General features: G+C 40.8%; 1 protein-coding gene across 3 annotated transcripts in view; it reads right to left on the bottom strand.

The window, feature by feature from the left end:
* The window catches only part of CEP112 (centrosomal protein 112), a 423,550-nt gene that overhangs the window by 37,617 nt on the left and 373,188 nt on the right, over positions 1 to 12,745 (bottom strand). For all 3 annotated transcript variants that reach the window (XM_066386628.1, XM_066386631.1, XM_066386629.1), the window contains exon 24: positions 11,632 to 11,721. In XM_066386628.1, coding sequence (XP_066242725.1) covers positions 11,632 to 11,721 — 90 coding nt within the window. The remainder of the gene's footprint in view (positions 1 to 11,631; positions 11,722 to 12,745) is intronic.

Raw genomic sequence — 12,745 nt, 5'->3', positions numbered from 1 at the left:
AAATTCTGTATAGAAATCACAAAGGTTATCTATGTGGAGAGTATATTCAAATGGCCTTTAAAACTTCTGAATTTTTCTTTGTATTAAAAAATATCACTTTCTTTCCTTATTACTAATTTAAACTGATAACCATCTGATGCCTCTAAAATACCTCTGCTTTGTCATTTGTTTGACAATAAACAATTTCAACCGCTCCTACCTCAAAATAGCCCTGTCTCAACAGGAAAAGGAGATCTTTTCGGGCTGGGCTATAGAGTGGAAAAGGAATTGTAAGTTAAGTGGCATCTCAGACTATTTGATACCCTTCCCTGAACATGACAAGCACAATAAACAGTCGCCAGACCTTTCTCCCTTGTAACTGGGCTGGCTCACCCCCACCCTCTTGTACCATCACTGTGTTTATCTCCTCCTTCCTCCTTCCAGCTGTCCCCTCAATGCCATGAATCCCATGTCTAGTAGCTGCCAGGAAAGTGAGCCGCGATAGGACACTGCTCAGGGGTACAGTCTGCTTCTTATCTTCCTGGGAGACTATATTCGGTTACCCAGGTTAGAGCTTGATAATTCTGCCCGTCCACCTATTGTAACAGGTGGTACAGAACTCAGCTCGGTCGCAAGCTCTTGTTCCAGCCTTTTCTTTTAAGTGCCTCCCTTATTTACTGATTTGGAATTAAGTCATTTGTATGAAATCACTGTTGGATTAAAAAATATGTAGTTTTAAAAAAGACTAAAATTAAAGCCAAAACTATTGGAAAAGAAAGCAAACCAAAAGGAGTGAGAATGTCTTATCACCTGTGAAAGATGAGGTCCAGCCCGGGGCAGGCGGGCAGACTCTGAATCCCGCAGCCCGGTGCGATCCTGAGCACCCTCCCACCCGTCTTCACCACTCCCGTGTTCCCTGCCAGGAGGAAGACCCACTTCAACAACGTAGAAAATGCTTTATGGAAAAACAGCTGCAATGACGCAGTGGGTACTTTGCTGACACTTGGACTTGATATGTCAGCAAAGTGCAGGATTAAAAACACGCAGCGGGCGCTTCTGGGACCCGCCTCCCCTTGCCTCCCCCAGCACAAGCCCAGGGAAGTCCAAAACAGATAGAATCTCAATAAAACAGTGATGAAACTCACAGCACACCCACCCCAGAAGAGCCGCTTTCAGGAACCCTTTAAAAATGGCCTTGTGACCGTGTGCATGGCTGTTAGTGATGGTTTGGGGTAGTGTTTATTTAACTTGCTTTGCCACTAAAATCTACTGCAATAACAGATTTATAAGGAACATTTTGGTGAGATGTATATTTTAATGAAAATACTCATGTCCCTGATACTGTCCTTCACGTGTTCTTTGAAAAACAGGCGAGCGTTCATTGACAATAAGATGTGGTCAAAATTAAATGTGGTTGTATCTCTCATAACAACTCAAATTTTAGCATGATGCATCATACCAGCTGTCTGGGAACAAATATATTTTGTTAGCATGGGAACAAAAGAATTAGTCTGAATTTTGTAAATAAACTGTGGTTATTAAAATTACTTGAAACAAACCAGAATAATAACCATTAAACATGAAAAGTCAATAAAAGTCTTTGAATTATATTTCTGTTGCAATTATTACTCCTGTGTTCATAATGTGCTTTGGGATAAAACATAGTTTTAACTGTTAGTACTTTTAAATAGATTTCACTGCAGATACATTAGTCAACAGCAGCTAAGACTGTGAAGTTTTTAAATCTATTCTAGAAAATGGAATTTGTAAAATTCCATAAAAGACCAATTCTTCCTTTCAACAACTGTCACAATTATTGCTTAATTGATTTTCTGTCTATATAGCATCTGGGTTACTCCTGATGATTACCGTGGTGGTTTAAAGATAAGCAATGCCATCAATGGAATCTTTAAACATACTGATATTGGTTCTCCTAAAATCCATGCTACTCCTCGAGATATCACAGGGCATTGTGGGAGGCAGAGAAATTCTTCGGGAATACAAATGATGACAGTGGTAATGGTATACAGGCAGAAGCTGAAGGCACTCCCAGAGATGTCTAGCTTTACCCCACCACTCTGATACGAAAGCACCCAAATTTTATTCTTACTCCCAAGAACCTGGGAAGAAAGCGGCAGAATGCTAAATTTATCTGTAGAGAAAATGAAGGATTTTGCTGGCAGCTGCCTGCTTTGGCCTTCTGGGGTACCTTGTGGAAGAGACTTGGAAGGAAAAGTGCCCTGTCTTAGGGCAGAGCAGAAAGGTGAAATGATGGCATTTGTGACAACATGAGTGAACCTCAAGGACATTTTGCTAAGAGAAGTAAACCTGACAGAGAAAGAGGATCTCGCTCACCTGAGAAATTAAAACAAAAATTAAAAAGTTGAACTCAAAGAAACAGAGTAGAATGGTAGTCGCCAGGGGGTGACAGGTGAAGGAAGTGGGAAACTGTTGGTAAAAGGATACAAACTTCCAGTTCTGAGACAGCCCTGGGGTCTAATGCATGACTGTACATTGCATGGTGACTAGAGTTAATAATACCATGTTGTAGACTTGAAATTTGCTAACAAGTCTATTTGTTACGTGTTCTCACCACATACGACAAAGTAATTATGTAAGCTGATGCCTGTGTTAATTAACTTAATAGTGGCAATCATTTCACAATGTATTATCAACTCATCACATTGTACATTTTAAGGAGTTACAATTTTATTTGTCAATTATACCTCAATAAAGCTGGAAATAATTACTGAGGAATAAAGAGGACAGGTGGGCTGCATAGGCAGGTGCTGGCTTTTTGTGGCTTCCCTTGGTTCCCCTGGTGCACGAACCCCTGTGGTTCTCCGATGTCTGGGGAGTAGCTGAGGACCATAGATCAGCCATGATGGGTTTAGCGGTTCTCCTCACCCCAGATGGAGATTATAAAAGAATATCAATAATATTTATTTTAACAAAAGTCTAATCAAGAATATATTGAGAGAAAGTCTACTTGGAATATATTTAGGAGGTGTAACACAAAGGCTCTGCAGTCACCCAGTGTGTAGCCTCTGGGACTCCCTGCCCTTGAACTCCCGGAGCACGTGGTGCAGTCCTCCCTCCCTCCCTGCCCTTCTCCTTGCCTCCTTCCCTCACTCCTTCCTGTCTTCCTTCCATGAATTCAGTGAAGTCACTGAGCAACATGTGGGCCAGGTGTTGGGCCAGACACTGAGGCACAAGCTCAGGAGCCTCCCCTCAAAGAACACTCATCTCTTCTGGGAGTCTGGTGGGAAACCTTTCATGGAGGTCACTGAAAGTGCTACAAGAGCACAGATGAAAGAGAAACATGGGTGGGCAAGGTCACTTTGAGGATGAGACTCAGGGTGGCAAAGGCTTTACAGAGCAGTTCAATTTGACAAGTGCTGGTAGACACTGTGAGGATGACAGAGAGGGAGGGCCCTGACGTCTGAGCGTAACGTCTGCCAGGAAACTAAGTTCTTGGGTTTTCATGACAAATCCTCTGGTGCTGCTCTCACCTCCACAACCATTCATTCCTTTTCAGTCTTTGCAGTATCCTCCCAGCTTTCTCTGGTCCCTTGAATGTGGTGCTGCCCATGGCCCTCCTGTCTCTCTTCTGGCTCTTCCTCGACCGTATCACCCATACCCACGGCATTTGCTACATCCCCCATAAGATGATTCCGGCATGTTCACATTTCCAAGGTTCTTCCTTGAGTTTTCGAGTCAGATATGCCAGATTTTCAACTATACGCCTCCAAATGAATGTCCTGCTGCTAGTGTCTCAGATTCAACATCCAAACGACACTAGTGCTGTCTACTATGCACCAGCTTATCAATTCAAAACCGTGGTGTTATTTTTTGACATATTCCTTTCTTCTGCCCTCTAAATCTTTGTGAATTTTAAGTGAGTCTGCACATCTGCTCCTTTCTTTCTACTTCCTTTGAAATGAAGGAATAACTTAGGAGATATTTTAGGTTCAGTTGCAATAAACCTTACAATAAAGCCAGTATCACAATAAAGCAATGATCCGCTCCCAGGTGAAGGGTCCCGCCCTCAGTTGTGAAGCGGAACAAAGCGGAGCAATGTAAGGAGGCATGCCGGGACCCAGTTCAGTCCTTCCGCTGCCTGAGACCAGTGATGTGATTGCAGTGAAGGAATGCCTTAGGAATCTATCTCTGTTCATCTCATCTTCTGCTGCCACAGTCGTCTTTCTGAAGTATAAATGCAATCAGGCGATGCTCCCAGTTAAAGAAAAAAGAAAAACCTCAATGCTGATGACTGCTCTCTGACCAAAGACAATTCCTTGGCATTGCATCCAAGATTGGCTGACAACGGTCAAGCCTGGTGCTTGGTAAAGAGGAGACAGTAAAAAGGGCTTGTTCTTGTCGGTGTGTGTGTGTGTTTTAATGGGTGAAATGAATGAAGCTAACTTTCTGGTCTTAGCTTCATGTCTTCCCTCATCTGCTCCATTGTCCTTCCTTTCTGTTGATGACTAGCTCTCATGTCCCCTTCCTCCTCTGTGACTAATTATAGCCACACACATTGCACCTGCATATGTTTTATAGTTTCTGAAGTATCTCACACACATGATCTTGTTTTGACAGTCACATCAACCCTGTAGGAAGGTATTATTACTGACGTTTTAGGACCCTAGGATCTGGAGAAGTTAAATGACTTGCCCAATGACTGGTAGTGACAAAGGTGGACTGTGAAGCAGCAGTCTTCCCCACTGGGTCACACTCATCCTGAAGCTGCCCCTGTCCCTCCCCGCTGCTCGCGTCTTGGTAGCCATCTCTGGGACAAACATCTCTGCTCCCTCCCCAGATACACAAAATTATCTTTGAGATTGTCTTCGTTCACTAGATTCTTTCTGAAATTAATGTGTCGAGGCCTTAAATATAAAGTGGGTTGTTGCAAAACTCTGACTGAAATGTTAAGTATGATTGGCTCTTTGCTATATATTTTAAGACAATTAATGGGTTACTTGTGTCTGCACCAACCAAACCCTTAACACCTGGACACACCAGGTAAGACATACAATCAAAAGCAGCTGCCTGCTAAAAAAGCTGGCCAGAGAGCTTTAGGGGCCTCCAAGAGCTGCCCTAGGCAACAGGATGAGGTGGGAGCCCAGAGGGTCCCAGAGAAGGCTGGCAGAGGCACTGCCCCTCCTGAGTGCCCAGAGGGACCGGGTTCCCATGAGGGCTGCAGGCTCTTGAACAACTATGTGTCAGCAAGCTCCAAGCCCTGCCAGGGCAGTGGGACCCTGCACTTCTCTGCCAGCTAAACATCCTCCTCCTTCCTCACAGGGCCGGCGGCGGGGGGGGGGGGGGGGGGGCGACGCAGGACCGATGCTGTGTTTTCTATTTGTCTTACAATTCTGAGCCTCTGAGACATTTGGAAGAATAAGAACCTCCCTCGAATTCCTTGTGTGGAGTCTACATTTTATATGGTCTTCTCTGCTCTAGTGGACTGTCAGCTCCTCTCTAACTTACTCATCTTTGGTTCTTCCAGCACCTGCTCTTTGTCCAGCACCACATGCCTGTCAAAAGTCGAACAAAAACAGTAGTGATCCTGCTGAGAAATGCTCAGCACCTTATTTTATTTACCAGCAGATTTCTGACTTATTGTATTTTTCTCCCTAATTTATTTAAAATAATCTTCTGGGAAACTGAGTGACCAACGTAATCAAAGCTATTGATATTTTCAAAACTTAATATCCCTAGTTCCAACAAGAGGTTCTGTTACATGTACACTATTATCTACATTATTTCTGGTTAAAGTATGACACAGTTTAGTGCCTTTGTGACATGTTTATACTTTGTACAGCATTTTTAAAAGTGAATTTTTAAAACATTTATTTTCTTCCCTATCTTTTCCATAATTTAGCAGACAGAATTATCTTGGCAAAGGTTAGCAAGTTACTTAGCCTATTGTGAATAATAGTGTTTGCTCTGGAAATGAGATTTAGTTTTACACACCCCTGAACCCGAGTAATATACAACATAGATCTGTTTTACACAGTGTCACTACAATGGAATTGCTAATACCCTGGGAGTGACAGTCCTCACGCCATATGGGCAGGAGCGGCCCCGCCCTGGGACTGCCACCACTGTGTCAGGGCAGCCACATCCTTTCCCCATGACTCAGTTTCCTTGCACAGTGAGGAAGCTGGATCACAGCTCTCATCTCCCCTTGTTTTGCTGCAATTATGGGACTCTTGCTCAGATCTTATCTGGAATTAGAAATTATTAACTCCTGGTATAGATACAAATAATGACGATTTTTAATTATTTTGCTATTTATGGATTACAGAAGATCATGTTTCCGTAAGGCTGATTTAGACAGAAAATTAGTGTTTTCTGATTTTATTTGGGTTATCTGGAACCTGCATAAGGAGCAGATTAACCCTCTGTAACTGTGATGGACAAGCTTCCTACAGGCATGGTGCTGATGGACCAGACCAGAGTGAGCAGTTAGGAGTCATTGGCACCGAGGCCAGGGGTGGGCAGCAGGAATGCCACCCATCAAGACCTGATGAGAAGCAGCTTTTTGTTTTTAATTAAAAACACAACTTTTAAAATGCCTCATTCATTTTTTGTTTTTATAGAATCAAAACATAGGAATTTTTCTTAAATGAAAAACAGAAACAGATTAAGCTTTTTTTTAAACAGCAAGTTAAAAAAAGAAGCTCAGGAAATTGTCCTTTGTAATTCTGCCAGTTTCTATTTTTTTTTCTTTTTCTTTGCAACTAGTATCAGGATAATAATATTTGGTTGAAAAGAAAGAGAAGGACATTTCAAGCAGTCAGTCTACATGCATTTATTTCTGTTGTCTGACTGGCCGATTTCAGGCAGTGACTGTCACTGCAGCTGCTGTGACAGATGCAAAGAAGAAAATCATATGCAACAACTTCGTGACTTTAAATATCCTTAGTACGCTCCCATATAGCGGACCCAATGCACAGGACAATGCTGCTGAGTACTGTTGACCACTTCTGCTTGGTGCCACAAGTAGAAAGGAGGGCATAGGTCAAATGGTGATAAAAATAAAGTTAAATTAAATTAAGTATAAATGAGTAATACTGATTAAGTGCCCATTACTTGCTCTTCAGTTTTGTTGAAACAATTGGCATATTTTCTAGCTACACCCTAGGATCTTGTGGAAAGAACCCAACATTTCATAGTTGCAAAGATTATGAAATATTCAGCTTTACCCACGGGTATTTCCTGACATTTTTTGGTAAACTTGTAGCCTAATAGAAGATATCAGGAATTAGTGTAAGAAATAGTCAAAAAAGCTATTGTCACTCCAAAGATGAAAGTAACTTTGATGATCAAAAAGAAGTCAATAAAAAAAAAAAAAAGACTGAAGTGGTTCCTGAATACTTCCCCATTGTTCATTTGGGATTTCTTAATTTCCCTATTCTCAACGTATGATGGAATTTTCTGTGTGAAGTTTTGCCATGAATTAGAGTGATGTCAACAAAGCTTTACCTTAAATCATATTTTATCACAAAATGGAGAAGGCTGATCCTCCAGGGAGCACCGTTCCTGCTTTTAAGAAGCTTGTCTTCTTTAGTTACCAGTGTCTGAGCCAGAAGGGGGAGCCCAGCTGAACTTCGGTGAAGGTGGACCCTACGCCATTCTACACAGACACCGTACCATCTTGGGAGGCATTTTCACCCAGACCACACCCGCTCTGCTTTCGTTTCCTTTGCCCTTTGCCGTCCTCTGCCCACGGAGGGTGACGGCTACTGGGCCAGGTGTCTGGAATGGCGTGTGTGTTCCCTGCTGTTCTTAATAACTGCACTTCCCGTTACTGCTATGCAGCTTTTTTTTTTTTTTAAACGAATAGACATGTACCTTAAATAGTATCATAAAAAAGCAAAAGTTTGGAATTCAGGTAAACCTGGGTTTGGCTCCACCTGTGTATTTGCTAGTTCTATGACCCTGGATGCGTGACTCAATGTCTCTGGGTTTCACTGTGCCGTCTGTGTAGTAGACATGCTGAGCTTGCCTTAGATGGCTGTTACCAGGAGAAATGAACTAACATGTGTAACGTTTCTTGTGTAGTATCTGTTATCTTGTAGGCTGTTGATAAAGTGTAGTTACTATTAGTTTATTCATCCTTGTATTACCTTATTTTGTGATCCTATTATCGACTGTATGACATAGGCCCTATACCAGTGGTCCCCAATCTTTTTTGGGCCATGAACCGGTTTAATGTCAGAAAATATTTTCACGGACCGGCCTTTAGGGTGGGACGAATAATGTACCACGTGACCGAGACAAGCATCAAGAATGAGTCTTAGACAGATGTAACAGAGGGAATCTGGTCATTTTTTAAAAATAAAACATTGTTCAGACTTAAATATAAATAAAACGGAAATAATGTAAGTTATTTATTCTTTCTCTGCGGACCGGTACCAAATGGCCCACGGACTAGTACCGGTCCACAGCCCAGGGGTTGGGAACCACTGCCCTATATAACACATACATATAGATTTATACATATCATCTATACATGACTTAGACATGTCTGCATGACATGTCTAGTATGCTGGGAATACATCTGGAAGCAGGAGGGAATTACGAGGTCATCAGTTCAGTATTGACACTCAGCGTCTGCTTGACACTCACATCCACAGCAAGATCCTGTTTGTAAACATCTCCAGAGCTGGAGAAAGTTTCTCCAGTAGGCTTACTTCAGTGTTTCCTCTTCCCACAAGGTTAAAATGACCTGCCCAACATTCCTGTACTGAAGTTACTGTGAGATAACATATGAACGTTTCTCAGTTGTACCTCAGACAGGCTCTGTGCATAGAGACGGGTGGTGCTTAGAAGAATGTTAACAATGCTATACTCAGTAGCTGAGGACAATGCATTTATAAAAGGTGCCATTGAGACTCGTGATCTTTACTGATAGGTTGCTAATTTTTTAAAGGGTCAAAATTACCCCAAAGAATAATTCACTATAACCAGAAGAACTGAATAAAAATAATCCTGTCATTTGAAAATGAAATAGGTCATTAGTTATCATCATAGCCAGATTATTCTGGTTATGTTAGATTTATTTTATTAATATAATGGACAGAAAGAGGAGAAAATTAAAATTGAAAAGAAAATGTGATTTAGCAAGGTGGTAGGATATAAAATTGATACTCAGAAATCAGAGGCATTTTTATACACTAACAATGAACTGTCAGAAAGAGAAATTAAGGAAGCAATCCCCTTCACCATTGCAACCAAAAAAAGAGTACCTAGGAATAAATTTAACCAGGGAGATTAAAGACTTATACTTGGAAAATTATAAAACATTGATAAAAGAAATCAGAGAAGATACAAACAAGTGGAAACATATACCATGCTCATGGTTAGTAAGAATAAACATAATTAAAATATCTATATTACCCAAAGCAATTTATAAATTCAAAGCAATACCGATTAAAATACCAATGACTTACTTCAAAGATATAGAACACATATTCCAAAAATTTACATGGAACCAAAAGAGAACATGAATAGCCTCGGCAATCTTAAGAAGGAAGAATAAAGTGGGAGGTATCACACTTATGGATATCAAGTTATACTACAAGGCCATTGTACTCAAAACAGCCTGGTACTGGCATGAGAACAGACATATAGATCAATGAAACAGAACAAAGAACCCAGAAATAAACCCACACCTTTATGGACAATTGATATTTGACAAAGGAGGTAAGAGCATACAATGGAGTAAAGACAGCCTCTTCAACAAATGGTGTTGGGAAAACTGGACAGCTACCTGCAAAAAAATGAAACTAGACCACGAACTTACACCATTCACAAAAATAAACTCAAAATGGATAAAAGACTTAAATGTGAGCCGTGAAACCATAAGCATCTTAGAAGGAAACATAGGCAGTAAGCTCTCTGACATCTCTCGCAGCAATATATTTGCCAATTTGTCTCCATAGGCAAGTGAAATAAAAGACAGGATAAACAAATGGAACTTTATCAGACTAAAAAGGTTCTGCACAGCTAAAGACAATAAGAACAGAATAAAAAGACAAACTACACAATGGGAGAATATATTTGACAATGCATCGGATAAGGGGTTAATAACCAAAATTTATAAAGAACTTGTAAAACTTAATACCAGGAAGAAAAACAATCCAATACAAAAATGGGCCAAAGAAATGAATAGACACTTCTCCAAAGAGGACATACAGATGGCCAATAGGCATATGAAAAAATGCTCAACATCACTAATCATTAGAGAAATGCAAATTAAAACCACAATGAGATATCACCTCACACCAGTCAGAATGGCGCTCATCAACGAAACAACACAAAATAAGTGCAGCGAGGATGTGGAGAAAAGGGAACCCTCCTGCACTGCTGGTGGGAATGCAGACTGGTGCAGCTGTGGAAAACAGTATGGAGATTCCTCAAAAAATTAAAAATGGAACTGCCTTTTGACCCAGCTATCCCAATTTTAGGAATATACCCCAAGAACACCATAGCACTGTTTCAAAAGAAGAAATGCACTCCATGTTTATGGTAGCATTGTTTACAATAGCGAAGATCTGGAAACAGCCCAAGTGTCCATCAGTGGACGAGTGGATTAAAAAGCTTTGGTACATATATACTATGGAATACTACTCAGCCATAAGAAATAATGACATTGGATCATTTACAACAACATGAATGGATTTTGATAACATTATACAGAGTGAAATAAGTAAATCAGAAAAAACTAAGAATGATATGATCCCATACATTGGTGGGACATAAAAATGAGACTCAGAGACATGGACAAGAGGGTGGTGGTTACGGGGGGGGGGGAGAGGGAGGGAGTTGAAGGAGGGGAGGGACACAAAGAAAACCAGTTAGAAGGTGACGGAAGACAATTAGACTTGGGTGATGGGAATGCAGCATAATCAAATGTCAAAATAACCTGAAGATGTTTTCTCTGAACATATATACCCTGATTTATCAATGTCACCCCATTAAAATTAATAATAAAAAAAAAGAAAATGTGATTTCTGCCTCTAAGTACAATAACATCCATCTCTTTTGATATGGTGACATGATAGACACTGTTGGCTGCATACCCAATATCCATTTCCTCTTTTTCTTGTCCAGGTTATCCTCCCTCTCCCACTTCCATTAGTGAAGGCCTGATTGGTCTAGGCTGGTTTTCATGCCCTTGGTCCACTTGCCAGGGATTGGACATGCCAGGCTGAGCATGTGACCAGTTCTGGCCAATGAAACATGAAGGGATGTGTGGTGTGTGTGTGTGTGTGGGGGGGAAGGGCTTGGGAAAGGTCTCCTTACTCTTCAGAAGGGGTCCCTAGAAGCAGTCAGCCTCCTTCTGCCTCTGGGTATTGCTAAGTCTGCATAAGACACCTTGGAATTGCTTTTAGGATGAAGTCAACAGAGGGAAGAGCCACAAGAATATCAGAGAAGCTAGCCAGGGCCTGGAGGTTCCCTGCCCAGGGCTGCCCTACCTACAACTTCTGGTTCTGTGAGGTAATAAATCTCTTTGTTGTTTATGCCAACTTGGAGTGAGCGCTCTGCTCTGTGCAGCCAAGGCATCCCCGTGGAAACAGGAAACATGTAAAATGCCCAATGTGAAAAAGTCCACAAAGTGGCTGGGCCAGGGAGGGATGGTACCTGCTCCTGTGACTCCAGATCCTTGTGCTGCAGTTTTTTCTCTGCACATCGCACTTGGTTCGAGCGGTTTTCTAGTTCATCTTGCAAAGCCTGGAACAGAGCACGAGAAACACACAGATGTCACACAGACATTAAAAATGAGCACCCTTGGAAAAAGAAAGTTTTATCACCTGAACTGGCATTAATAAGGTCTCAGATCTTTAGCCTATTACTGTTGTTCCAAAGAGTTCAGGCAAATAAAACCAGATTTTAAATGTCAGGCCCAGATGTTTTCTGCTTTCGGAATGACTAGTATAAAAAATTCATCATTTATAAAACAGATAAATTAGCAGGTGTCTATTTTATAAAAACACCTCTTATATTTACAGCATAGAACCACAAGCATGCAATAAAGCATAAAACTGTTGCTAATTAAAACAGCTCTACTGGTACACCTGCAAGGTGCACTTACACTTTGAAAAGTGTTGTGACAGCTAAAAACTGTAGTATTGGACCAACGTGACATTTTTCAAAATTACACTTTGGCAATTTGTGTAACTTATAGTAACCTTAAAGGAATTTCTCTACTATGTCATTGAGAGTGGTGTAAAATTTGAGGAGCCTGTAAGAAGTGGACAGAAATGAACTCTTTCAGTTGCCAAGTAGTTGTGGGAAATAAAATTCAGGTTAATATGGGGAACTTACAAACCACAAAGATCAATAGTAATTATTATATCAATTACTATTTTAAGTAAAGAGGTGAACTAGAAAAGAAACAGAATCCAAACAACCTGATATAATTATAGATATAATACAGAGAAGTTTACAGTGAGCAGAACACATGGGATGATAACTACAAAGATGCCAAATTCTCAAAATAAGATTCATTCCATAAAGACTATTGAGTTTCTGCTATATGTCAAGAATTTATTATGGCTAGAAAGAGTGGTGAAAGAAAACAGGCAAAAAAATTTTCCCTGCTCTCATGAAGCTTACACTATATTGAGGGGGTAGACAATAAGCAAGCAATAAGTATAATATATGTCAGTGATAAGTACAAAACAAAAATGAAGCCAGGAAGGAGGATATTCTGGCGTGGGTAAGGGAGGAGCATTGCAATTTTAAATCTATGGCC

This window comes from Saccopteryx leptura, chromosome 5 (genome assembly GCF_036850995.1).
Source record: "Saccopteryx leptura isolate mSacLep1 chromosome 5, mSacLep1_pri_phased_curated, whole genome shotgun sequence".
In the NCBI taxonomy this organism is placed as follows: Eukaryota; Metazoa; Chordata; class Mammalia; order Chiroptera; family Emballonuridae; genus Saccopteryx; species Saccopteryx leptura.
The sequence above is the reverse complement of the archived record's forward strand: the minus strand, read 5'-3'. Positions and strand labels throughout refer to the sequence as shown.